At 44.3% G+C, this 27,369-nt stretch overlaps 4 protein-coding genes across 5 annotated transcripts; 3 read left to right on the top strand and 1 right to left on the bottom strand.

Annotated features, from left to right (window-relative positions):
- The first annotated feature begins 350 nt into the window (after positions 1–350).
- On the top strand, positions 351–7,334 carry tbc1d13 (TBC1 domain family, member 13). The gene is made up of 12 exons (XM_076029175.1): positions 351–443; positions 1,432–1,505; positions 1,586–1,626; positions 2,123–2,184; positions 2,380–2,479; positions 3,128–3,210; positions 3,309–3,468; positions 4,016–4,226; positions 4,312–4,475; positions 4,731–4,891; positions 5,074–5,131; positions 5,251–7,334. The coding sequence occupies exons 1-12, from the start codon at positions 421–423 to the stop codon at positions 5,314–5,316; spliced, it is 1,203 nt and encodes a 400-aa protein (XP_075885290.1). The 5' UTR covers positions 351–420; the 3' UTR covers positions 5,317–7,334.
- A 951-nt stretch (positions 7,335–8,285) lies between these two features.
- Positions 8,286–12,305, top strand: thnsl2 (threonine synthase-like 2). The gene is made up of 8 exons (XM_076029174.1): positions 8,286–8,530; positions 9,091–9,285; positions 9,399–9,551; positions 9,668–9,907; positions 10,390–10,535; positions 10,625–10,750; positions 10,833–10,987; positions 11,504–12,305. The coding sequence occupies exons 1-8, from the start codon at positions 8,308–8,310 to the stop codon at positions 11,727–11,729; spliced, it is 1,464 nt and encodes a 487-aa protein (XP_075885289.1). The 5' UTR covers positions 8,286–8,307; the 3' UTR covers positions 11,730–12,305.
- A 374-nt stretch (positions 12,306–12,679) lies between these two features.
- dqx1 (DEAQ box RNA-dependent ATPase 1) lies at positions 12,680–21,632 on the top strand. Of its 2 annotated transcripts, XM_076029172.1 has the most exons (13): positions 12,680–12,867; positions 14,353–14,814; positions 14,910–15,103; positions 15,238–15,523; positions 15,560–15,706; positions 16,550–16,864; positions 17,533–17,632; positions 17,749–17,907; positions 18,591–18,782; positions 19,058–19,183; positions 19,293–19,483; positions 19,932–20,122; positions 20,586–21,632. In XM_076029172.1, the coding sequence occupies exons 2-13, from the start codon at positions 14,440–14,442 to the stop codon at positions 20,794–20,796; spliced, it is 2,487 nt and encodes an 828-aa protein (XP_075885287.1). In that variant the 5' UTR covers positions 12,680–12,867; positions 14,353–14,439; the 3' UTR covers positions 20,797–21,632. The 2 variants fall into 2 exon arrangements, with proteins under 2 accessions (XP_075885287.1, XP_075885286.1); XM_076029171.1 differs by having other exon boundaries at positions 15,238–15,706.
- Positions 21,633–22,199: 567 nt separating this feature from the next.
- On the bottom strand, positions 22,200–27,081 carry LOC142890263 (histone-lysine N-methyltransferase SMYD1-like). The gene is made up of 10 exons (XM_076029173.1): positions 26,806–27,081; positions 25,764–25,940; positions 24,753–24,966; positions 24,520–24,650; positions 24,237–24,275; positions 23,919–24,108; positions 23,719–23,811; positions 23,206–23,369; positions 22,711–22,879; positions 22,200–22,445 (listed from the first exon to the last, which is right to left on the bottom strand). Exons 1-10 carry the CDS (start codon positions 26,940–26,942, stop codon positions 22,353–22,355), a joined length of 1,407 nt encoding a protein of 468 aa, XP_075885288.1. The 5' UTR covers positions 26,943–27,081; the 3' UTR covers positions 22,200–22,352.
- Between the last annotated feature and the right edge of the window lie 288 nt (positions 27,082–27,369).

The following is a 27,369-nucleotide window of genomic DNA, read 5'->3' as shown; positions in this document are numbered from 1 at the left end:
TGTTGGAGTTTGTGTGTTAATTTGGCTTGTGTCGCTCTGGAGTATCGCGAGAAGAAATCAGTGCGCGTGTGCGTTCTTGTAACAAACTACATTTCGCCCATCACGTGAAGTTTGGTCACTTTACGCTTATTAGTTTCATTTAAGCCTCAGCCACAGTCAGTTTAATATATGACAGTTTTGTTTAGTTTAGTTTAGTTTCGTTTAGAAAAAAAACAATCTGTCACATTAGGGTTAGAAAACAAACACGCACTACAAAAAAAACAAAAAAAAAACATTTGCTGTCAGACCCCCTTAACTGCGGTACAAACCGGCTGTATGTTATTGTGAAAATCGTCCTGAGAAGCCGGAAGTGAAACGGGAACTTCCGTTTGGCGAATCGTTCCTTTTTTGGGAAGTTGAACAACAGCATCTTGCACAGACATGGCTACTGCGTACAGAAACAGGTGAGACTCGCATTTAATCGTTGCACTTATGTCAGGATGAGGGTTACCGCGATTGTGAACTGCGGTTCTAAAAATGATTCGTACTTTAATCGCGTTGTTGCACGTTAACGGGTAAAAAAATAATAATAATAATAATTGGCGATAACTTCCGCGTTAAGCTAGCGGCAACATCAGCTGAGCTAACGGGGCGAGAAGCTAAGTTTGTTCTGTGACAAGTTGTGGGAAAGACACAGCTCGCATACTTTAACGAATGTTCTTGCACTTACAGGACATGCATTTATCTAAATAACTAGTGAGCTTCCGGGGCGTTTTTGCAAGTTAGCGAGCATACTTTGGAACTTCATGGTTTTATTTTGTGCCTTTGCTACCCCTTAGCATGTTAGCATATCAGCTGACACTTCAATAAACCATCGACCTGCGTTTGCAATGCAAACGTCACGTTGCTGACAGCACAAAGGGTGGAAACGAATAGGAGAGTTGTTTTTTCTTCCCCAAACTGGCAAACGATTGATAGTAGTCTCGTGCGTTTTGAGTAAAATTATTTCATGCATCTGAAGAAAAATTGTGCTTTGTTTTGTTTTGTTTTACCAGACTGCACCTTTATTCATACTCAGAAACAGCGATTGGTTTGACTTATTTTTTTGGGCTTCACTGCTTGTGACAATCTGTTAACGCCATATATCGCCACACATTTTGTAATTTATGCACAACTAAGGCTAATGATTTTTGCATCGTGTTAAATTTCAAACAAAGTTATTATTGCCAACCTGAAATGTGGAAATTATATGTAGTAAGTGGCAGCTTTCTGTGTTTTAACAGAAATACATTTCATGAATGTTGGGATGGTATCTTTCAGTGGAATAAAGGCAGTAAAATAATGCACTGTTACATGATAAATGTACACGGTTTGCTCTTTGCTCCATTTATCAAATGTCATCTGTAGAGGATGTCTTTTCAAATGTTTGGTAAATGTTTGCTTTTTTTTCAGGATACAAGAATTTAAAGTAGCTTTAAGTGAAGAAAGCATTAATCTAAAGACACTGAGGGAGCTGTGCTTCAATGGTAATTTCAATCTTTGACGTCGTCAAGATGCTTCTGTTCTGCTGCTTTGTGTGTGATAAACCCTCGCCTCTGTTTAACAGGAGTCCCCTTTGAAGGAGGCATCAGGGCACTTTGCTGGAAAGTAAGTTTAAAATGTTTTTTTTTTAAATTATTATTTCATTAAGGGTCCGACGCTTTTATTTTGTTCTTTTTTTTTTTTTTCTCTCTATCGACACGAGATCTTAAAGCCACGTCCTCGTACATACAAACCTTTGGCAAACATCCTGTGGACCTGGATTATTACACAGGGTTTTTTTTTTCTTTTTTGCGTCATTTGTTTTGTTGTGTGTGTTTTTGCAGTCTTTCCCGTTGCTCGCATGCTGCTTCGTCGGCTCTGTCATTTAAACAAGTTGCCCAAACAACGTCATAAAAATAATGTTTGTTTTGGAACAAAAAAACTGATACCTGGAAAATCTTGCATAGTTGTTTGTTGTGAAACCCTCACGGATATCACAGTTAGTGATGTATATGTGTGTATAATACATATGCAGTGTATATGTATATAGTGGCCTGGGAGTTTACGTCGTTGACTTTGTGGATTTTTTGCGTTTACTCTCCTGCTCGATGCTTCTCCTCAGATTCTCCTCAATTATCTACCTCTCGATCAGACACTGTGGGAGTCGTTCCTCAAAAAGCAAAGGTGAGTGGACACAAACTGAGCCATTGGAAATCAATAATCGCTCCTCGTGTTGCCAGCTTGCTCGTTGCAAAATCTTGTCCTGACTCGGCAGTCTTGTTTGACCTCACTTATTGGCCATAAGTCCTAACAGGAGAGGTCTGTTGAAGTGCACCACAGTTAAATACGTCCGTGCCTTTTGCCGTGCGTCTCTTACAGGGAGGTGTACTCCCAGTTCCTGAAGGAAATGATCATCCAGCCTGGAATCGCAAAAGCCAACCTGGGCCTTTCCAGAGAGGACGTAACAATGGAAGACCACGTGAGTCGCCCGTCTGTGTTTGGCCACAGCCGAATTCAACCCTGCATTCCAGGACATTTGCAGGCTAGGAGTGCATGTGAAAAAGCAGCTGTCGCACTGAGAAATTCCACCACGTGTGTTCATTGAATTATGCTTAAAAAAAAACTCCATTGCTGTTTACATTTCCAGCGTGTTCATTTTCTGCAAGCCAGACAGACAGCGAAATTGGCAGAATTTGGAATACAGACTGGCCCGGAATTGTTGGCATCACTCCTGACATAGTAATGCATTGTGTGTATGCAGCATACACACAATGTCTTCATGCTTGTTGGGCAATTCCCAGAAAATGCAGCTCGGCAAAAAGACGGCAGAGGACCTTTGAACGCTGCCTTTTCACATCTGTGACCGTTTTCCAATTAGACTTAAAAAATATATATATATTTTAATTATTATTTATTAAAGAATTATTTTGCTTGCAGAAGAGAAATTCTGTTGGCATAAAGTCTGCGGTGGTCGTTCTCTCCTCCATCTTAGCATCATAACAACGCATCCAAAACTTCTGCCTCAAATAAATCTCAAGTTGACAATGACCGAGGTGCTTTGTGTCAATGCGCGCTTAAATCACTGTGTTCTGTAATGGACCTCATTTTCTCTTCTTTTTTTTCCCAGCCTCTAAATCCCAATCCTGACAGCAGGTGGAACACCTACTTCAAAGACAATGAAATTCTGCTTCAGATTGACAAGGACGTCAGGTGCGTAATTCCACAGGAACGTCCTCATTCCTACAGCTGTTCGTTGTCGTGTCAGAAACTCTCTTCAGCCAGAGTGCTCTGCGCGCCGGTCTTTGCAGGCGGCTCTACCCGGACATGGCTTTTTTCCAGCGGCCCACCGAGTATCCGTGCCAACTCATCCTGGATCCTCAGAACGACTACGAGACGCTGCGGCGACGAGTTGAACAAACCACCTTGAAGGCGCAAACCGTCAATCGCAACCGCAGCGGAGTCACCAATGTAAGTCTGGCGGCTGCAGCTTGAACATCTGCAGGGTTTTCCACTGAGAAACAGGCACTCGGAAAGCTCCGCGATTCCAAGTTGCTCTGGTTTTCCAAAGAAAGTGCAGAGGAATACAATTTACATTGTGTCGGAAAAACTGAGGCAATTTCAAATTTTGAATTCAGTTCCAAACATGATGTGCTGGTATAATTAAATGGTCTGCTATTCAAATGAAGGTCCCAATACATTTCTTACTATCCAAAATCTATGATGACCCAATAAAAGGTCACAAAGAAGAAGGAGAAGAAGGTGAGCGATGTGTCTGGGTTTGTGCTCGCAGGCCACTGTAGTCCACAGGAGAGGGGGAGGGAGAGTGTAGGAGGCTGCAATCTAAAATATAACCACTTGATGTGGCTGTTTCTTCTTTAAGATCTCCAACTCTTCCACACTAAGACATGTAGCGCTCATGGCCGGTTGATTTCAAATCTACTGCGTCTCTATAAAGCCAAACATTTCCACATTACCAAGAGAGCCACAACAGCCACGTTCTGCACCTGTTCTCCAGGTCAGCTCACCGGGGAAGTCGCTCAACTTGTATCCATCCAATGAGTACGAGGTGCTTCCCAGTGGGAGGGAGGCCCACTGGGAGGTGGTGGAGCGCATCCTGTTCATCTACGCCAAACTCAACCCGGGCATAGCCTACGTGCAGGGCATGAACGAGATCGTCGGACCCATTTACTACACGTTTGCCACGGACCCAAACAGCCAGTGGAAAGGTGGGTCGGAGTTTCTGTTCAGTGGAATCAGAACAAAGAGCGATGGTTTGTGTGACGTTTTTTTTCCTCCGCCGTCGTCGTCCAGAACACGCAGAAGCCGACACGTTCTTCTGCTTCACCAACCTGATGTCGGAGAACAGAGACAACTTCATCAAGAGCCTGGACGACTCCCAGTGTGGCATCACCTACAAGATGGAGAGCGTCTACTCCATGCTGAAAGACAGAGACCTGGAGCTCTACCTGAAGCTGGTAAAGTCATGGTCTCTCTCTCTTTCTCTTTCTCTCTCTCTCCCTCTCTCTCTCTCTCTCTCTCCCTCTCTCTTTCTTTCTCTCGCTCTCTCTCTCTCTCTCTCTCTTTATTTCTCTCTCTCTCAGAAGCTGCATTTCCATGACAGTTTTTCACAACAGTTTTTTTTGTGTCTCAGTGGGCGAGAGAAGCCACATTTGCACCTCCAAAAAACGGAGCCGACGATGACAACAGTGAGTGTTTTGTGTTTGTGGCAGGAGGAGCAGAACATCAAACCGCAGTACTTCACATTCCGCTGGCTCACCTTGCTGCTGTCTCAGGAGTTCCTCCTGCCGGACGTCATCCGCATCTGGGACTCGCTGTTCTCTGACCAGGACAGGTTCCACTTTCTCATCGTGGTCTGCTGCGCGATGCTCGTGTAAGCTGTGTGTAAGCTGTGTGTGTGTGTGTGTGTGTGTGTGTGTGTGTGTGTGTGTGTGTGTGTGTTGTGTGTTGTGTGTGTTGTGTGTGTTGTGTGTGTTGTGTGTGGTGTGTGTGTGGTGTGGTGGTGTGTGTGTTTCATGATAAATTATGGTTTCTCCTGTTCCTCTCTTTCCAAAGACTCATCCGAGATAATCTTCTGGCCGGAGACTTCACTGTCAATATGAGGTTGCTGCAGGTAAGACTGTTTGTTCTATTTTGATTATGCAAGTTTGACAGTGCTCGCTAGCTGCATTCATCATCAGAACCAACTAACATGAAGGGATGTTGACCTGTTGTTGCTGCTGCTGCTTGTAGGATTACCCTATTTCAGATGTCCACACCATCCTGACCAGGGCCAAAGAGATGCAAGACAACTCCTAACCCAGTCACTGCGTCATCATCATCATCATCATCGTCATCATCATCATCATCATCATCATCATCATCATCATCATCATCATGGGGCGTGATGGTGTTCACGTGCGGTAGGTCGGAGGCGAAACTGTTCAAAAGTCCAGTGTGGGAGGAAGGACTTCATCCATGAAGGACATGGACTCATGAGTCGGTGGCGTCGCCGGTGGTTCTTTTTTTATTAACTCTTTACATCTGATGATGAGTCAGTATGGACGGTTGTAAGAAGTATTTAAGGACCCCTTAATTAGCTCCTGCCCTGGGAGAAACCATCCGTCGGACCCCATAGAGGGCTGTTTTTGCTCACCTCGTGATGTTTGCACTGAACATCTGAAGAAGTGGGAGCAGCATTCGCCTGGACAACAACCTGGACAACGCTGCTTCCCACCCAGAGACACCTTCCAGCGGTGAGCCAAGAATCGAAGTAAAAGAACTCCACTACAGCCGTTGATGTTGTGAGATTGAACCACTGAGTTCAGCAATAGTGCACGTTTAAAATCTCCTCTTTTTCTAAGTTGTCTTTTGTTGTTGGTGTTTGTTTGTTTGTTTGTTTGTTTGTTTTTTAAAGTCTGTTTTAATGTATGCAAACATGTATGCCTTATTTGATGTATATAAAAGTAAAAGTATTCTCAGTGAAACATTTTCTATTTGGGCAAAGTGCACCAAGTGACGCTGCCGCCTTTTGTGCCAGACGCAATGAAGGTAAAAGTTTTGTGTGGAAAAGTCACTTTTTGCAGATCAACGTGCGCATGAATCAACCTCGCTCGCTTCTCTGCTCCCTTACGACCATTGCATTATTTGACAGAGGTCACACTACAGCCTGTACCTGTTACACACAAGTCCTACTTGCAGGAAGTTACCGTTGGTAAGTAACACTGTATAATAAATACACACTTTTTGTAGTTATTGATGTCTCTGTTAAATTGATTTGTAAAGCGGGATTGTTATTTGTTTATTGATTATTATATTATGAGTGATGGGTTCGGGTTAACCCACCCCACCCGGACCTGAAATCAATGAACAAAAGTAACTGCTTACAGATGATCTGTAGTTTGTATCACTGCAGGATCAATGCGTTCTGAATGGTTCATCAGGTGTTTACCAACATGTTACTAACTGGTAAAAAGTGTGTACTTACAAAGTGTTGCGGTGGCTATTATCACTCGACATAATTTGACTCACTGACAAATATGTTGTGTGTCGTTGTGCTATATTACATTCCCGCCAAAAACAGCTTCTTTTTTTTTCTTTTTTTTTTTGTATGTTTCTTCCAAATGAAAGAAGCCAACAATCCAACAATGTTGACTGAGTCTGATGATGCTGAAGTGTGAACAACTGCCAGGATCAAGGAGTGTGTTATGCGTTTACCGGTTTTTAATTCATTTCCTGTCATTTTGTGCACATAATGCATGAGAAGTGTGAAAGGCTTTTGGCTTCTTCTGTCAAACGTCAACAATAAACTCCCCCTGCTGAGACACCTTTCCTCCACCGATGGTTTTCATCAGTTTACCAAATCTGGTCAAACAGAAGCCAAATAGAAAACACTGCATGTAAGTCAACAGAGGGATCAGTCACTTAAATTAATTTTAATTAAAGAAAGAAAAAAAAAAGGAACTTTGACCTTAAATTGGTGTTCAATTTTTTTTTTTTTTTTTTATTTTTTAACTATTACAAAGTACAAATGTAACACATGGCCTTCACCAAAATGTTTCTGATGTTGCTTTAAAGAAAATATATTTAATAATAATATTTTAATGGGCCATCTGGCCAATGTGCTGCCTGGTCGCCCCCACCACCACCGGTCAGTGTCCGGCCACTGGGTGCGATTTAATATGGACGGGGTTAAGCGTTTAGCTCCGCCTACATGACTGCAGCCAGGGGTACTGGTTGGGGTAGCAGAGCAGATGCCCACTCGATTCGTCTGGAAATTAATGAATTGCGCATGTGCGAAGCAAAAATAAATAAATCAACTGTTTTTGTATTTCAAACTTCATCAACACCTTTAAATAAAGTTCTAATCAAAACCAACTCTTTCCTCTTTCTCGCAATTTGATTTAAAAAAACAAAAAACTTATCAACCACATTTATTTGTCCCTCCCACGGCGTTATTCCTCTCAGATACGCACATATTAGACCGAAAATACACTTTGGCTGATGACGTCATGTAACGACCTAGCGGCTTTCATCCAATCACTGCTCTTCTTACTGGGGCATTGGCAGCGCTTAGTTAAAGCGCAATCCTCAGAAAAAGCTCACAAGTGTCGGACTGACACGCGTGAGAGTCGTGATATTGGCGTAAAAGGCAGCAAAAGACGGCTGATAGTCGCTCTGTGGTGACTTTGAAGGTCCGCGCGCGGTCCGAAACGACGCTCTGTTACATTTAGTTCACTGGTGCCTGCCCGCGACACTGGTCACCAACAACTTGACGTCTCTGTGGCCTCCCAATAAAGCCAGTAAGTGATTAAAGAAATGCATTGTATGTTGTTCTTCACAGTGGAGGGAGGAAGGAAATATTAAGATTTATGTTTGTTGATCTGACGGTGTGTGTGTGTGTGTGTGTGTGTGTGTGTGTGTGTGTGTGTGTGTGTGTGTGTGTGTGTGTGTGTGTGTGTGTGTGTGTGTGTGCACATATACAGATAGAGCGAAAAAGAGCGAGAGAAAGTTAGGCAACCATTTCAACAGTTTCTTTACGAGACCTGTTTTTAATAGATACAATTTATTTTTTTTGGAATAAATCAGGGCATGAACCACATGACAAGGAGGGGGGGGTGATTCCCGAGACTCCACCAGTTGAGAACCACTGGTTTACAAACAAAACGAGTAATCTAACATTATCTAATAACAATAACGATTCCAAAAGAGTCACAGCCTCTTTTAATATGGTGAAATGACATCGTTGTGTATATTTATGTACAGAGGAAACCCTGAACTACGAGGCTCTCTGCTTCCAGGTTGCCTGTGATGCTGTACTGCAGCACTCGCGGAGGCGTCCAGGGATGGAGCTTTCGGGATGTCCTGTTTTCCGGCTTTGCTCCAGACGGCGGGATGTTCATGCCCGAGACTTTGCCCGTGCTGGGCCGAGACACTCTGAAGGCCTGGAGGAGGTTGTCCTACACGCAGCTGGTGGTGGAGGTGGCCTCCCTCTTCATTCCAACACAGCTAATCCCCAGGCCCGACCTGGAGGGTGAGATATTGAGATATTGTCTTCAATTCTATACACCATACATCATTATGGCCATCTTAAGTAAAGGCACAGTGATGTAGCCAGGTGTGTGCCCTGGGATATATTTACGTGTGTGTGTTTGTGTGTATACAGGTACTACCCGGAAAATTAGAATATCAAGTAAAAGTTGTTTTATTTTGGCAAATTAACATAAAAGATGAAAGCAACACATTTTATTGAGCCATTGCACGCAAATTGACGTCTCAAGCAGTTCCTTGTTGTAACTTTGCTGATGAAGATTTTCATAAAGATTTGACTTTATGTAACGTTCTAATTTTCTGAATTTTTGAATTTGAGGGTTTTTTTTAAGCAGCAAGACCTGATCAGCAAAATCCAAAGAAATAAAAACTTGAAATATATTGATTTGCATATTATTCGTTTATACAATATTTAAAATTCACCTTTTAAGTTGAATTGCAGAAATACTACAACCTTTTCAGGATATTCTAATTTTCTGGGAAGCATCTGTATATTTATAAATGAGAGAATAATACCCTTTATTTTCTTTCTTCTGGTCCCAGTCCTGGTCAGTGAAGCCCTGTCTGGGTTCTCGGTGGCCGAGGTGGTGAAAATTGCTCGACTGAAGGACGGTTTGGTTCTGCTAGAGCTTTTCCATGGCAAAACTCTGGCCTTCAAGGATCTGGCCATGACGTGCACCGTGTCCTTCATCAACTACTTCCTGCAAAAAGAGAAGAGGCGAGCCACTGTCGTTGTTGGTGAGCACACAAACCAGTGTCGAGTGATAAATCCCAGCAGAATGTGTGCGTTATTTTAAAATGTGTTGCCAGTTGATTTTGTCTTTGACACTGAGCTGTGATGTCTCCTCCAGCTACATCAGGGGATACAGGTGGATCAGCTGTCCAGAATGCAATGGGTGTAAGTGGGTTGGACATCATTGTGATTTACCCCCATGGACGTATCACTTCCGTTCAAGAGAAACACATGACCACCTGCCTGGAGGACCACATCCATGTGTTTGCAGGTGGAGCTGAAGAAGCCTGATGATTTATTTTATTTTATTTTTTTCCCCGTGAGGATGCAAATGTATTTCAGCCATCAAATATTCTCATCTCAGTTGTGGGTTTTTTGCTTCTGCAGCGGAGGGAAGTTCGGATGACATCGATCAGGCAGTTCGCCGTCTGTTTGCAGACCAGGACTTGGTCAAATCCAATGGCCTCATGAGCCTCAATTCGGTCAACATCTCTCGCGTGATGATCCAGCTCGCCCACTTCATTCACGCGTACCTGGAGCTCAGCGGAATCGAGCGAGTTGAGGACGACGCCCAACTGCCTGAGATGGAGGTGGTGGTGCCGACAGGAGGGGCCGGAAACATTGCAGGTGAGAAGCCCAATGCTTTTAGAGCTTTAGGTCTTTAGGTCTCTCTAGGGGGATCGGGGTGTAGTTCTCCCCCCTCCACCTTCACTCTCAACAAGTCACTGTTATTACTGCTACAACAACACTAGGAGTGAGATTTGTGTTAGTAAGGCCATCTTTCGGCATTTCAATGAAATGTTTCACGGACACGAGCCGTCTACCCTTCAAGTTTCTGTAAATCCTCCTTGGGTTCAGTAAAGTGACAACATTCACAGTCTTCCTGACCAAACCAAGATGAATCCCTTGGGATGAATGCAGTGAGAAGCTCACTTTCACAAAGGTTCACTTGAAAGTGAACAGGTTCTTCCTAAACAAAGATGGCTTATTAACCATAAAGTGTTGTTTGATACCAATTTTGAGTTGTTGAGACTTTAGGCTTCATTCACTACATTATGACCCATTCCATGTTTCCAGTTCCATGACTTCCATGTCTGTCTTGGTCTCAGCTGGCTACATTGTGAAGCAGATGGGACTGCCCCTCAAGCTCGTGGCCATGGTAAATTCTAATGACATAGTGCACAGGACTGTTACCACAGGGGACTTTTCCATGGCCAATGTCACACAGACTCTAGCTCCAGCCATCGACATCCAGGTAACACATCATACGTTGTAGTGGGTGCAGTAACTTTAAAAGATATCACCCTGACATGCAAACGCATGTGTTCTGATGTGGTCCTGTAGGACCCCTACAACCTGGAGCGAGTCTTCTGGTTGATGCTCGGTAGAGACGGAGCCGCGGTGAAGAGCATGATGGAGAACTTCCAGCACCTGCATAAACACCCTCTGCCTGAAGAGCACCGCAGACTGGTACTGATGGTGGATATGTAGGCTCACTGTACAGTGGACCATACGGTCACAGAAAACATGCTCTCTTTTGTTCAACTCCTAGCTATCAAAGATCTTTTCTACTGGAACAGTGAATGACGCGGGCATCCTGGAGACGATGAGAAGATGCTGGGAGGAAAATCACTATGTGTTGTGTCCTCACACAGCTGTGGCAGTGTGGCATCATTACAACTGTCCCCAGAGCCCTGGGCTCAGCAGGTAATGCGCATTTTCAATGATTAGGTGACGTCATCCAGTTTTAATGTTGGTTTGATTTGATCCAGATTAACTGTAGATTGACTTCAGTAACGATATATATATTTAACTTTTATGTTTTAACCCAAACTTGGCACTAAAAGGACTGAAATTGGTTTTGGGAAATGATGTCTTTGTTGCAACAATGCCTCTTGGCAGTGATTGTGATAATGTTTTGTCTCTGCATTTTATTTATATTTACTGTATCATTTACTCTGTTTTTTTTTTTATTTGATTAGATTTTTTTTAATCTTCTTTATCTTTCTGTTTTAGTCGTCGCTTAATTCTTCATATTTGTCTGTACACTGCATTCCTTTAAAGTACCTTGTAAAGAGTTTAGTCGTTAAAAGTTAAGGAGCAGTCATGGTGCGTTTTACATACGTGACATCAGCATATTCAGCCATAAAACTGATGCTTTGCTGCGCTTCTACCTTTTGAAAGGCACACTGTGAAAGGTTATTCCTCAAACTCTTATTGCAGGTGTTACGTTGCAACGGCTTCTCCAGCAAAGTTTCAGGATGCAGTGGAAAAAGCCGGCGTGACCTATTCCCCTCCTGAGAAGGTGCTGATGCTGGACGAGTTGGCCACCCGCTACGAGAATCTGGAGCGAAGCCAGGACTGGTGTACAGACTGGGAGGACATACTGAGAGAAAAGATTCTCTCTGTGAACTCAGTCAGGAAAAACGGAGGGAAATGCTACTGTTAATAATTAAATGATGTGATGTCAGGGTGAGGGTTAGTGGTTTTCTCCAACTTGACCCTCGACCTGTGCACTTCTTTATCTGACTTAAGTAAGTCAAGTTAATGAGAGACTTTGCTTTTATGGACTTTGGTCCGGAAAATCATTGTTCAGAAGAATGAATCTCCTGCAAGTTTTTTCACGGCAAAAGCTATGATTGAAAAAAACATTGCTTTTTAAATTTGCATTCATCTTACACTTGGTACATTGGTACATATTTCAAGCTGTCATTTTAAATCCTAACAATGATAGTGCAGCTCTGTGTAATTGCTCAGGGCATTCAAGTATAGCCAGCATAATATTAGCGAAAAATTAAATGTGACATTTTTTTAATCTTACACCTTTTAAAATGAAATGAGAAACACATAACTAAGAGTACCTGCTTGCATGTTTACTTTGTTAGCTGAAATGTAAACTGCAATCACTATTGGCACGTTTTATCACATAGAAAGACCGGTTGGTTTATCTTTGATTGTGCAAAGCGCTTTGAGATGCCTTTGGAAGTGACTTGGCACTTTGTAATTAAAAGTTGAACATTTTAAACTCTCACGACTCGGTTTTCTTTAAATAAACTGACTACTAAGCTAACCACTGCACCACCATGTGGCCATACACTGGGTTTTTTGTTTTGTTTTGTTTTTTAAGGCCTTTTTCGATAGGAGGCGCCCTGCACAAGTTGTCACTTCATAACGAGGCAAACGCAGCACAATTTAACGTCCAGCGGTATCGGCTTAGAATGCCCGTAAATGTGTCCTCCTTGTTTCCCTGGGAAATACTGTTGTCTTGCCAATGTCTTGTATGCTTCTTTATTAACCTGTGATACCACATTTTAGTCTTCTGACGGCGCCAATAAAGTAAATTGGTTCAAAGCGGCGCCAAGAACGATGGCTTATTATTTTTCCGAGGTGCAGTGAACGCAGCACGGGATTGACAGCGAGGCAGCCAAACATGGCGGCTGTTGGCTAGACAACCTCCTGAGCACCTTTGTCTGTCTTTATTTTTTATTACTGTTGTCACTATGAACCAGGAATACTAAACGTCCACGTTTAAACAAGAATCCCGAGCGACTGTCGCGCTCCACAGCCGACCTGGACATGCGTCACAGGTAAGACGAGCTTCGACACCGGGGGTTCGTGTACGGCGGTGTTCGGTGCCACTGCACTGCACTGCCCTCGGCTTGTCAAAGGAAACTCGGATCAAAGACTTCCGAGTTTCGACCCAATCGCAGCGTCATTTATACGGACAATGCTAAGCGTGTATTGCTTAGCCAGAGCACTTGCGTGTTTGTATTGGAATTATCACTGGATGTGAGGCTGTTACCGTCACGTTTGTGCTTGCCACTGTTAATAAATGAGGACAACGTTCGACCTGGGAGAGAGCTCACTTATGACGTTGACAGTATCGAGGTATTTGTTTATAGCGTTGTGATTACTACAAGGCAGGACGGCCCCACCCGAGGGTGTTTCATTACCTGAGGAGAATTATTACCTGCAGACAGGTTGGCAGAAATACTCATAACAACAGCCAGGTTGTTCTGTGAGCTTTTGTTTTGTTTTTTTTGTTGTTTTTTAAAAAGAAACTAGATGTTGCGTGTAATCCTCGTGATGGTGTAAACAAGATATAGGCTCAGACTTCACAGTCCCAGAGTGGCTCGGTGGTGTCAAAGGTCCTTCCTTCACTGTTGTAGAGGTGCACATAGAGAAAAATAGAGATCATTCTTTATTCATCCCACAGCAGGGGAGAGCATTTCATGTTTACAGCTGCATGTAATGATGCGCTGCCCAATGTTTTTCAAATGAACACATTTGCAAATTAAGTTAAAACCATAAATATTTGGATGCTAATGAAACTTTGTAGCGTCTAGCTTTGCACAGCAACACAACATGAAGTCAGACTTTCTGCTTTGAATTGCAAATTATTTCACTTGTGCCTTCCAGACAGGCTGCTGGTGTTTCTACTGTTAAAGTAATTTATCTCTTGAAAGTCTTTTTTTTTTTTTTTTTTTTTACTTCAGACCAAACAATTAACCATTGAGTTTGTTCCTCTTTCGTACGGCATTCTTCTCTTCTCTTCCCTGCTCTTCTTCTCCGGGGAACGCTCACTAAAATAAATTTCAGCTTGCCTCAGATCAGGGGTGGTCAAACTACGGCCCGGGGCCCATATGCGGCCCGTTAAAGCAATTAAATCCGACCTGCCGAACTTGAAGAAGTGATATTCATTGTCAGTAAGTCATAAAATAGCTGTACTTCATCCATCGTTACAGTGTTTTAATTGTCATTTCAATAAAGAGCTAAATAAATACTGTTGGACATCAAAGACACAAATTTTGTTGTAGCTTTGCTGTGGTTCATTTTTTCAATTGACATTGAAGCAGATTTTCTTTTTTTTATTTCAAATATGCAAATCTCTGTCAAATTTTACAACGCATTGTAGCGCCACCGTTTAAAAAGTTTGCCCACCTCTGGTCCAGACGCATGTGATACTCAGTTGTGATACTAATGAATCCATCATCCATGTGCTTTCAATGATACATCCCATCATCCATCCTTCATGATGGTATTTATTGATGTTTTTTTTTCGATGTCTGCAGCTGATTCCAAGGCTGCCCGTGCTCCAGGCCTTCACTCCTTCCTCATTCCAACCTCCCTCCCCACCCCACCAACATCCTGACCCGGAGATGATGTCATCACCGCCAACGAAGCACCTCACCTCACAGCCGCCGGGGGCCCGGAACCTGAATCCTACTGGCCCAGATTCCTCGTCACTGTCCTCGCTCCTCTCTGGGGATCTGGAGAATGAAGGAACCGGAGAGCGGAGAGAGGGGGAGGAGGAGGAGGAGGACGACGACGACGACGAGGAGGCCGAGGCCGCTGTTGCAGACTTGGAAGTGAATCCTTACGATGGTTTGCCCTTTTCGTCCCGCTACTACGCCCTGCTGGAGGAGAGGCAGCGCTTCCCCATATGGCGCCTCAGGCAGAGTCTGCTGGAGCTCCTGGAAAGCCACAACATGGTTCTGCTCAGTGCGCCAAGTGGAGCTGGGAAGAGCACCCAGGTGAGCGGCAATCGGCAGCGAGGTCGCCGAGCCGGCTGATCATGTCAGGTGTGCCGTGAAAAATGATCCCTCCATCCCTCCGTCCCCCCCTCCAGGTTCCCCAGTGGTGTGTGGAATACGCCCTGTCCTATGAGTTTGCCCAGGGCCTGGTGTGTTGCTCGCAGCCCCACTCTGTGGCGGCGCAGAGCCTGGCGCTGCGTGTGGCTGATGAGATGGACCTCAGCCTGGGCCTGGAGGTGGGCTACAGGGTGCCGCACGACGACAGTTGCACGCCCGACACCCTGCTCAGGTGAGGAGGAGTGGAGAAAAAGCACACTCCATAATACAAACCATGTGTTAAACCTGCAGAATAGGATTTTAGGGCCACAAGAAGTGAAAAAAAAAAGTTTTTTTCCTCCTGTTCTTCCTTCTTCTTCTCGGCAGGTTCGTCAGCGACACCCTCCTCCTGGAGGAGATGATGTCAGACCCCCTCCTGCACCAGTACGGCGTGGTGGTGCTGGACGAGCTGCAGGAGCGCACGGTGCCCAGCGACGTGATGCTGGGCCTGCTGTGCGACGTGTGCCGCCAGAGGCCTGACAACCTGCGGGTGGTGCTGCTGGCCCACCCCACGCTGGCCCCGCGGCTCTCCGCCTTCCTGGGGCCCTCGGTGCCTCACCTGCGACTGAGCGACCACAGCCAGAGCCCGGAGGAGGTCGGAGAGGACGCGGAGGTCGCGGAGGTCGCGGAGGTCGCGGAGGTCGCAGAGGTCGCTGCCGACGTGAACAGAACCGAGACGTTGTACCGGGAGCTCCTGACTGGGAAGGAGCCCGCGGCTGCAGCCTGCCAGCTGGTGCTGGATCTGCACAGGAGAGGGGAGGAAGGAGATGTGATGGTGTTTCTAGCCAGCGCACAGGTACGACTCTCACCTACTGATGGCTGCATTGCCATAGAATAGAATAGAATATAGAATGAAATTCAATTCAATTCAATTCAATTCAATTCAATAAGATTTACCCATAAATCCTGCAATACCAGTAAATCCACAGCCGAGTCGCATTCGTCACCCCCCTTTGTCTCAGCAGAGGAGTACCAGAAGGTTTCTGGTATCCTGGTTCACACACACACACATCACACACACACACACACACACACATCACATACAACAAGCAAACATACACATCTGTCATGTGCACTTCCACATGCAAACACGGCCAGCCTGACTGGTGATAACTCCCTCTGTGTAAACACTGCACCTCCTCGTGCTGCTTGACTCATCGTAAAGTCTTAATCTGTGTGCAGGTTGCAGGGAGCCTGGCGTGTGTGCCTGCTTTAGCCCGGCAGCTGCTGCTAATCCTCAACAAGGATTGAGACGCAATGTGCACAAGCATGACGAGCAAGTTCAGAGAGAAGCATCGCCTCTCGCTCCTTGTCCTTCAAGATGAAGCCCCACAGCGGAGTAGACTAGAATAAAATTACACTGTTGCAGCACTAAAAACGATACAAAAAACAAACTATACAGTAATTAAAGTAAAAATGACAAAAAAAAACATTCAAGTCAATCTGTATCCCAACAAACTGGAGCAGATGTGCAAAAGACAGTCAATCGTGCAGAACCAGAGAGAAGCAAGGTTTTAGAAACCGTTAGCTCAACATTGACACTGAGTCCGGAAAAGGTCCAGAATCTGATCCGTCCAGCTGGAGAGTTCATGCAGACTTGAGGACACTGTGTCTCTCTTTCTTCCCTTGTGCCGTGCAGGAGATCGAAGCGTGCGTGGCCCTGCTGGAGAAGGAGTGCGTGGCTCTCAGCCCTCAGGTGGGCTCTCTCAGGGTCCTCCCGCTGCACGCCGGACTGGGTGCCCTCACCCAGCGCCTGTACGAGTCCAACCCCGACGCCGGAGACAGCGCGGAGGGTCCAGTGGGTCCGGAGGGTCCGGAGGGATCGGCCACAGGTGCTGGACGAGCCAAGAGGAGGAGGAGGAGGAGGGTGGTGGTGACGGACGCCCTCGCCGAGGCCTCCTTCTCCGTGCCGGACATCCGCTACGTGGTCGACACGGGACTTCAAGTCAGAACTGTGAGCCTGCGTTCAAGCTTAACTGACCCTTAACTGACGATATTTTTAATTATATTATATCATATTTAATTATTTTTAAACTAGTAAAAGCTTAATATATTGCCCATAAATACATTAATAAAAGTGTATAATCACAGTACAATAAAATTAATTGGGTAGAATAGTTTAAAATGGTTTTCATATGTACAAATACATGCATATGTTATGTATATATATATGTATATATATATATATATATATATATACATATATATATATATATATATATATATATATATATATATATATATATATATACATATATATATATATGTTATGTATATATGTATGTATTAGGGCTGTCAGTCAGTTAAAAATTTTAATCGCGATTAATCACATTAGTGTAATGAGTTAACTCGCGATTCATCATAAATTAATTAAAAAAATATTCTATTCTTTTATTTTCATTGGAACATTCCAAAAAGATTACATACTTAAACTGTGCAGATACTACCACTGTAGTTCACTGGCAAGCCATGACGCTGCAATCTAAAATGTAACCACTTGATGTCGCTGTTTCTTCTTCAATATCTCCAATTATGACACACTGGACCTTTAAAGGCACTTATGGGTTTATTTTTCTCCATCATATGAAGTTTTGCTGACGATAATCATGTGTTTACAACCAGGTTTACAACCCTCAGATCAGGGCCAACTCACAAGTCATGAGGAGCATCAGCAAACACCAGGCCGAGATGCGATTACAGCACGTCAACAGTCACCTTCCAGGTCCTTCAGTCCAAAACCCCCCCATTGTTTGACTTGTTTTAAACACAGTTTGATTATTCATGGCTTCACGTCGGTGGTGCACGCTAACGTTCCTTCCTGCTCCTGCTGGTCTCCAGGTCTGTGTCTCCGGCTCTATTCTCAGTCTGCGTATGAGAACGACATGGTCGACTCCTGTTGTCCCAGAGTGATGGAGGAGAACCTCAGCCACCTGGTTCTACTGCTCAAGAGGCTTGATATTGCAGACATGGGACAGTGCAAGTTTCTGGACCGACCAGGTACAACCTGCTCGGGTTTCTAGAATGTTCCTCCTGCTTTTCAACTATAATGTCGTGTATGATTAGTGGTCAGACGATTGAGACTTTCAGCTTCTTTAAGGTTATATGCAACTGGTATCGGTGTCGTGGTATCAGCAGGTTTTTACGAGTTCAAGTAGCGTACTCTACCCCGGTATTGGTAACGATACCCCATACTGGTATCTGTATTGCACTGATACCTGATACTCAATACTGATATTGGTATCAGTTGTGTACCGATACCCATAGTGGTATCAGTGCCGATACTAAACTCAATACTGGTACTAGTATCATTAGTGTACCGATACCCATACTGGTATCAGTGCCGATACGATACTCAATACTGGTACTGATATCATTAGTGTACCGATACCCCATGCTGGTATCAGTGCCGATACAATACTCAATACTGATACTGGTATCATTAGTGTAACGATACCCATACTGGTATCAGTGCCGATACGATACTCAATACTGATACTGGTATCATTAGTGTAACGATACCCATACTGGTATCAGTGCCGATACGATACTCAATAATGATACTGGTATCATTAGTGTACCGATACCCATACTGGTATCAGTGCCTATACGATACTCAATACTGGTGCTTGTATCGGCACATCCCTAATTAAAACAAACCATGTTCGTTCTTTCTTCCCCAGCCCCCGAGGCTCTGATGCAGGCCCTGGAGGATCTGGACTACCTTGCAGCACTGGATGATGACGGGAACTTATCAGAGGTGGGCATCATCATGTCCGAGCTGCCGCTGGAGCCCTCGCTGGCCAAGGCCCTGATCGCAGCCTGCGAGTACGACTGCGTCAACGAGCTGCTCACCATCGCTGCCATGCTCACAGGTAAATTGTGTCATGATTCACCTGTAAGAAGAAAGAAGGAGCGCGTTCAAGGGCCCGTGTGTAATATTTAGATATTTTAAAGAAAGAAACGGGGACATCAAGTGGTTGCTTTTTAGATTGTGGCCCTCGTTCACTGAATGTTATGATACAAAAATTGTAAATCAGGCCAAATTTTACACACTGGACCTTTAATATGAATCCTGCTTTTGATAAACACTTTAGCACGCTTGTATAAAAACCAACCTTCCTTCCAATCTCATCTTTGTTGTCCTCAGCTCCTTCCTGCTTTATGTTGGTGGAACCCAGCAGAGAGGAGGCTGCCGTCGCACACTGGAAATCCTTGATGCACAATGAAGGCGACCATATGACACTTATTAATATTTATAATGCCTTCCTGGAGCGTAAGTACACTTTAAATTTCATTCTTTCTTCTTTCTTTTTTTTTTTTTTTTTTAACCGCAAAAGCTCCTCGGTGGTTCTCACTTGTGTGTGTGTGTGTGGTGACCCCAGATAACCAAGACGAGGCGTGGTGCGCCGCAAACTTCCTCAGCCACGCTGCGCTCCAATTGGCCGTGGTCATCCGGGCGGAGCTGCTGGAGGTGATGCAGCGGATAGAACTTCCCATCTCTCCGCCTGCTTTCGGATGCCAGGACAACTGCACCAATATCAAGCGGGCTCTGATCTCAGGCTTCTTTCTCAGAGTAAACACCCTGTTCTCCTCAAATTTGTGAATTTGAAATTAGTTGTATGTACACTACCAGTCAAAATTGTGGACACATGCTTCTGATTTTTCTTTCATTTTCATGACTATTTGACTGGTAGGATATGTTTAAACAAATTCTGCAGTGTTTTTGTTCAAAGAAAGAAACTTTTAAGAGTCCAGTGTGCAATATTTGGCTTGATTTATGACTTTTCTATTGGTAAAAGTTTAATATGCTACCCATAAATACATTAATGAAAGTGTATAATTACAGGAAAATAAAAGTAATTTGTTTTTTCCTAGCCTTTGAACGGTTCTTTTATATATATCAGAATATCCATAGATCAGTAAGCAGCTGCCTGACAGCACATTTGGTATTTAGGGTGAATGCTGGTGTCCTTAAGAAGAAGAAGAAGCTCTTATGATCATGTGACGTTCTTTCCTCCCAGGTGGCCCATGACGTGGACGGCTCGGGCAACTACCTCCTGCTGACTCACCGCCACGGGGCTCACCTGCATCCCTTCTCCTCCTACCGCTGTGGCCAGCCGCGGCCCAGCCCTCCCAGCTGGGTCCTGTACCACGAATTCACCATCTCCAGGGACAACTGCATCCTCGTCGCCTCGGAAGTCCACCCTCAGATGTGAGTCGAGCTGTCGAGATGTGTTAGTTACTGCTGCGGCTTCACCTGTGCGCGGGTTTTGATTCTAGTCCAGGTGTTGGCAAAGTATGGCCCGGGGGGCCATATGCGGCCCACTAAAGCTTTTTAATCCGGCCCGCAAACACTTGAAGAAATGATATCAATAGTGAATAAGTCATCAATGAGCGCAAGACAAAAGTATCGCCATTATTCGACAGACGTTCTGTTATTTGAGCATTTCTCAGCATGTTTTTCTAGAACAACTTTCACTGACTGGTATCGGTACCGATACCAGTATGGGGTGTCGGTACCGATATTGATACCGACACCCCATTCCCCAGTATCTGTATCGATATTGGCATGATCAGGTATACCGATATTGGGTATCGATACCAATACCGGTATCGGGTATCGGGTAGTATAGCACAACCCACTTCATATTGAAAAGAATCTCTCTCCGCTGCAGGCTGGTGGAGCTGGCCCCTCAGTACTACCTGGGGAATCTGCCGTCGAGCGACGGCAAGGAGCTGCTGATGGAGCTGAGGCAGAGTATGGAGCCTCATCCTCACCACCAGCAGGGGGCGCTGCTGGACGAGCACAGCAGGACACACAGGAACGTTGATGGGAGCGCAGAGGCTCACGATCAGCCCAGCACCGAGCTGTGTGTCGTCCAATGAGAGCGATGCGGAAAAAGAGAATTTGACTACTTCCATCAAATCTACCACGTTGTAATAATTTCTGATGAATGAGTCTCTGCAAACTCTTTTTTTTTTTTTTTTTTTTTTGATATTGAATCTTTTTGATGTGCGTGTCGTGGCAGTGGCACTGCAGCTGGATATTTAAGCTATCGCGCTCTTCCTCTTGTGCAATGTTTTTACTCTTTTCTTGAATCCTCTTTATTAAATTAAGAATTTTAAAGGCCCAATGTGTAACATTTAAAGGGATCTGTTGACGTGTAATGGAATAAAGACTGTTTTGTTTTGTTTTTTCAATTATGAAAAAAAAATGTATTTATATTTTTTAAAAAAGTGTGTTTACTGGTCAGAAAGTGGCTGTATTGCTTCACTACATTTCTGCAGTAGCCACGAATGCTTAGATTTGACCCTGATACTGGAGAATCTTACTGGACACCAGTAACATCACAGTTCTTTCAATGTTGCTTTATTTCCATTAAATGCAACCAAATATTACATGCTGGACCTTTAAGGAAAACAAAAAGTGAAAAGCAATACTCATTGCTTCAATGACCTTTGACCTCTATGCAGAGGCTCATGTTGGCTTCTCAGGGCTCACTGTGATATGAAGTGCTGTAGCATGTAAAGCTTCTATTTTTAAAAAGATTTTGGACCCTTTTTTTCCCGTGCAGATCCTTCTGTAATTTCCCTTTAGTAATTAATATCACAATTATATATAAACGTTGGTGCAATTTATCCTTATTGTTCTATGAAATAGAACGCTTCTGTTCACACAGGACTTCAACACTTGGAAATAAAGTGTGGATTTTCATGCTTGTTTTATGAGCTGTGTGGAATTTATTTTAGAGCAGCTTCAAATGTGTTCTTCAAGGTGACGTGTGTAATGTTTGGAGATTTTCAAGAAACAGCGACATCGAGTGGTTACTTTTTAGATTGCAGCGCTCTTTCTCTCACCTCCTCCTCTCCCGTGCTTGCCAGTGAACTACGGTGGCCTGTGCACCCAAACCTGGATACCTCGTGCACCTTCTTAGCATCGTAGTATCAAACTGAGAACTAGAACCTTGAGCTATAAGAACTGTTCCATGGGTAGGAAACATTGCTTTTATTGCACTGCGAGAATACACTTATATACAGTATATTACCAATATAAAAATTACAAATCAGGCCAAATTTTACACGCTGGACCTTTAAAGTAGTTGTCCTGCTATTTTTGTTTGCTGAAAAGGTACAATTCAGTGCACGCAACTGTTTAGTATTCCTTACTACTAAAGTCAGTTGAGTTCGGTTGTGTGCTCAGACGTTTCATCGCCCACCTGTGAAAAAAGAGTTGAACTTATAAGAAACAACAATTCCTGTGACATGAAATAAAGATGCTTCAAACTTGGTTTGGTTTTAAAATGAACCTTTATACATATGGCCGACAGCTGTATAGGAGAAAATGACATTCCACGTGTGCATTGTTCAGAAGTACTCATTATCTTTACCATTATGTCATTGTCTCAGCATCTTTCTACCACTTCCTGTTGATACATGAGTCCTCATTTCTTCAGAGCAGCTTCCCTCATGGCGTGATACGCAGACTCATCCAGCCTGAACATCTTCAGCTCCATCTCAGTCTGACTGCGCATCGACTGAGGAGACAAGCAAATGTCATTGCCAGTCTTATTGATTTATTTATGATTGTGCTGCAAATTGATTGTGCTGGTTCAGTGTTCCTCAACCTTTCTTATTAAGGTGCAGAATAAGGGATCTGTGTATTCTTTGTTAAAAAGAAAACCAAATTCTTCAACACAATTCACTTCCATGTACCAATTCCCAGGTCAGGTTTTGTAGCTAAATTTGGAAAGGGGCCCTTCCAAATTGGAAGGCAGCCCCCAATACTTTGGGCCAACCTACCTCCAGGTCTTTAGTGATGGCGTGGTTGGGTCCATGGGTGGCCAGCAGGATCCGATAGGCCTTGCAGATCAACCTGTGAGCCTCTTCGATTTGCCCTGCGTGCCAGTGGACTACACCAGCTCGCATGATGGCCATGCCTAACTGGGCGTTGTTGGGGTGGTACAACTTCCTTTTCGTTTGAACAAGCAAACAAGAGAAAGTAAGTGGATATGATAAAGGCTTCTGTTTTTGATTGAATTTTGATTTGAAATTAAAGACGATAAATGAAACTGCAAATATGCTGCATTCCTCAGTGCAAGAAAGAGCGCAGTAAAAAAAGAAATTCTCAAAAGCTTTACTTTTAATAGACGAGTAATAAAATAATTATTCATCTGTCAATATTATGTACATAATTTGTAAAATAATCCAACCATCAATATAATGTAAATGTAAATGTAAATGGTGATTGTTACAGGGTCATCTGAAGGTTTCCCTCCACCCCACCAGCAGACTCACGTGTATCCTTCCACCATTTTCCTGGCGTAGGCCGCAGCTTCGGAGAAGCACTGCAGGTAGGAGAGCACCTCGCTGGTCACGCTGAGCACACGCAGCTTGTACAGGTGAGTGTCGGCCAGGACGCCCTCCTGCTTCTCCAGGCACTCGTGGCACAGCTTGACCACCTGAGTGAAGACACAAACAAGTCACTTTGGAAAAAAGGCAGCAGTAGGGGGCGCCGTCAGGGCGAGCCAGGCCTTCTCTGCTGGAATAACCATACTTAGAAAAGTATATTTACCGTAAATATGATCATGGAGTTGCTCTCCTCTTTTCACATCATGTAACAGCCACTAGGTGGCATTGCTTCCACTGTCGTATGTTACGGTAGGTTTTTATACAATCATATTTCAGCTAGCTTGTGTTGCCAGGTTGCATGAAATCTGCCTGGGGCCAGCAGAACCAACATGTCCGCTGTCAGTGAACGCACCACAGTTAGTTGAGATCGGAGGAAAAGTCCTGGGGAGCACTCTGTACCTGCTGGTAGTCCCTCCCAACGCGGGACTCATCGATCTTCTGCAGACACTCCTTGCTGAAGGCCGTCACCTCCTTCACCTTCTCAGCTGCCGTCTGGGGAGCAGCAAAAACAACCCGCACTCGTGCGTACCCAAAGACATGGAATCATATCTTCTCTGTGTCGTGCAGATTCCCCTTTTTCAATCTTCAGTCGTCCTCACCTTGTCGACAACGGCAGAAGCCATCATCAGGTCGTCCTTGGTCTTCTGACTGCAGTGTGTGCAGGTGCAGTCAAAGTAGAAATGCTCCTTGAGCTTCTTCTGGCGGTCGGCGGACACATCCAGGAAGTCCACGTAGCTGACGGTCAGCTCCTCGCCCTCGGCGATCTTCTCCAGGGCTCGCAGCTCTATCCTGGGACACAGTGGGATAGATAGATAGATAGATAGATAGATAGATAGATAGATAGATAGATAGATAGATAGATAGACCCACCCTGACCTACATTATATATGAGATATATTAAGTGGTGTGACACATACCTTCTCTGAGAGTGGAGAGCAGAACTCAAAGCTGACTGGCTGCAACAGAGTAAAAAATAAATAAAAATTCGAGAATGAACAACTTTGTTCTCGAATTGGAAACTTGAACAAAAAAAAGTCTATCTTAATTTTTTATTCTTCTTGTGGCCCTAATCCTCTTCCGTAGAAAAGAACCGGCTTTATTCCTTTATTACTATTAATTTACTGCTTTCTTCATCTCAGAGCTCCTTAAAATAGAAATGACATTTTTGACTCAACAGTGAGTGCGGTCAGCAGCACGTACTTTCCATGGTTGAGGACGACCGTGCAGTTGGGCCAGCAGTCGTGATTCACCAGACACAGGTTGGGAAACAGACCCACACCCACAGCCTGCAGGCCTCTCTGGTCGCTCATGGTGAAGCCGTTACACTTGATCTGCGAGGACGCCACCCAGTGGCAATGAAGTGAGGGTATCACACACAATCATAAAGCTCCATCAATGATAATAATGCTAATAATATTTTTTTTTATCCTTACAATTCCAAAGATGTGTGAGAGTTCAGCGGCAGAGTACTGCTTCCGTCCATGCGACCAGTATTTCTGCAGGCTGTGCACGTCGGCCTCCACCAGCTTGAGCTCCTCATCGGAGCGGTCGGCCGCGTGGTCCTCCAGTTCCTCCACCGACACCAGCTGGCTGTCCGACACCAGGCCCGTGTCCTTGTGCATGCGCCACATGATGCGTGCTGCCAAACTGAGACAATTAGATAGTGAGAGAGAGAGAGAGAGAGAGAGAGTGGAAGAGAGAGAGAGAGAGAGAGAGAGAGAGAGAGAGAGAGAGAGCAAGAGATGGTGGGTTTCAGACCAGATATCTGTGAAGTGTAGACTGAAAATGTTCATGTTCAAACAAAAGCAATTATTTCAAGGTCCAGTGTGTACAATTTCTAAGGTAGCCCGCCTGACAGCACATTTCATATTTACTGTAGTTCGCTGTCACAAAGGTTATTTAGGAGTATATTAAAGGTCCACTGTGTAATATTTGGATATTTTGAAGAAGAAATATTGGCATCAAGTAGTTACATTTTAGTAACTACTAAAACGCTCACTACGCTCACCCTCCCTCCCCCTCCTGAACTTGCCAGTGAACTACAATGGCCCTGTGCACCCAAACCTGGATACCTTGTTCACCTTCTTCTTTATTGGTTTATTTGAGAATGCCAGCGTACACCCTAGATACCAAACGTGCTGTCAGTGACGTTGTCCTTAGTTCTACATAAATTAATACTGTCAATACTGTCAAAACTCAATAAAGAAATGGCTATTTTAAGACATTAGTCAACAAAGTTTTAAAAAAAATATCCATAATAATTGACCATGCCGCCACTTAATTTAAATTATAAATTGCAGATGATTCTAGCATTTACCACTAAATACCATCTTCACAGTATATGCTGAGTTATTTGGTGGGACTGTACACTGTACTACACACTAGTACTGACGGCACATCTCACCTACTAACTGTGCGACTGCTTCCCTTCCAGTTCTACTCACCGGACATTTTCAGCGGGTGCCTTCCCAGACTTCCTGATGGCTTTGCACTCCTGCTTGTGCTCATCCCAGCATGCCGTCTGGCAGGTGCGATTGCAGTAGTGGGCAAACTTGCAATGGGCGCAGCGGAGCAGCTGAGCCTGGCAACGGAAACAGCTGTGGCACACCTGGCTGGCAAGACTGCGAGGGGAAGACAGAACACACGGTATCACTGTCAAAAACCTATTCCAAATATATAAAGAAATGATCATGTTATTGTCATTATTATCACCATCAACACTACTACTACTACTGCTACTACTACGACTCTCGGTCTGCGGGAAACAAGGAGATGCACAGTGACAGTGATTCATACCGTTGGCGTCATCACTGCAGAGCAAACTTTTTCTCTTTTCCTGATGTCTAATAAGCAAAATGTTTCATAGTAATTTAATAATAAGTCTAATTTAAAAATGAATGTATACATGAATAAAAACTAGTGCTACAGTCAGTTTCTTGAAAGCCTGTTGTTTCAGCTTTGTTAATTAAAAATTAATGATGGATTATTCTTTTATCTTTTCTTTGTCTATTTGTAGTTATTCACAACTGTATGACACACACTGTCATTACGCACAACTGCAATGTATATATTATATATACAGTGCATACATGGATCAATAAAGTATCTCATCTAATCTCTCTATTCACTATTCACTTTTAATCACACGGAACTCAACTTCCTTCTATGTCCAACCGGTGAGATCACTCCATCCTGAAGTGAGCAGGATGAAATTATATTTTTAAACGTTGCAGTGTGTCCCTCCTCCACTACTGTAAACATGAATTCAATCCCAGTGCAAACACACTCCAGTTCACATGACACCTTGACAGCATTTCCCACCGCTGATGTCACGTGGTGGAGCACCAGTCGGCTCGCAGCCCCAAACAAGGACACTGGACCTTACAGTTTTGACCTTCACGAGTTCCTCTTGTTTGTTCATCAATAGAAATATCGCTCTATAAATAACCAGCACCACCACCAGGAGTTGCGCACACACACACACACCTGTCGAAGACCACGGCGGAGAAGCTGGCCTCAGCGAACACCACGTCTCCTCTGCGCAGCTCCTTGGTTGCCCTCAGGCCTCGTCCCTTGTGCCCTGCGTCAAACACCTGGGCGCTCTCCATGTTCCCCACGGTCATGGTGCTGGCAAGACAGGAAGAAGACGAAGGACGAGGAGGAGGAGGAGGTTGAAGGTGCAGCAGGCGGTGGGTCTGCTGCGCTCACAGCCAGCAGCACGGAGGGTCCTGGTCAAAACCTCAGCAGCATTCAGGAGCTGCAGCTTTCTTTAGCCCAACCCTCAACCACAGCCAAAAATAAAGTTCGCCTCTTTTAGGGGGCTGCACCATGACGACACCCCAGGGTGGTGGGGTGGAGGGGGCAGTATGAAATGTGAGTGACTGCAGTGAGCAAGGAAGCTGAGTTGAGTATTTTGGGTTGGAGGCAGCTGCAGCTGTCATTCTCTCTGTGTCAAAAAGCTGTAATAACAGTGTAATAACAGTGTAACATCAATAATACACGATTACACAGTGTAATATTGAGCTGAATGAGGTATAAGATGACGTGTGT

Source organism: Nelusetta ayraudi, unplaced genomic scaffold, assembly GCF_046127955.1.
Source record: "Nelusetta ayraudi isolate G7.1 ecotype Tasmania unplaced genomic scaffold, CSIRO-AGI_Nayr_v1 ptg000026l, whole genome shotgun sequence".
Lineage (NCBI taxonomy): Eukaryota > Metazoa > Chordata > Actinopteri > Tetraodontiformes > Monacanthidae > Nelusetta > Nelusetta ayraudi.
Note: the sequence above shows the minus strand (reverse complement) of the source record. Positions and strands in the feature narration are given on the sequence as shown.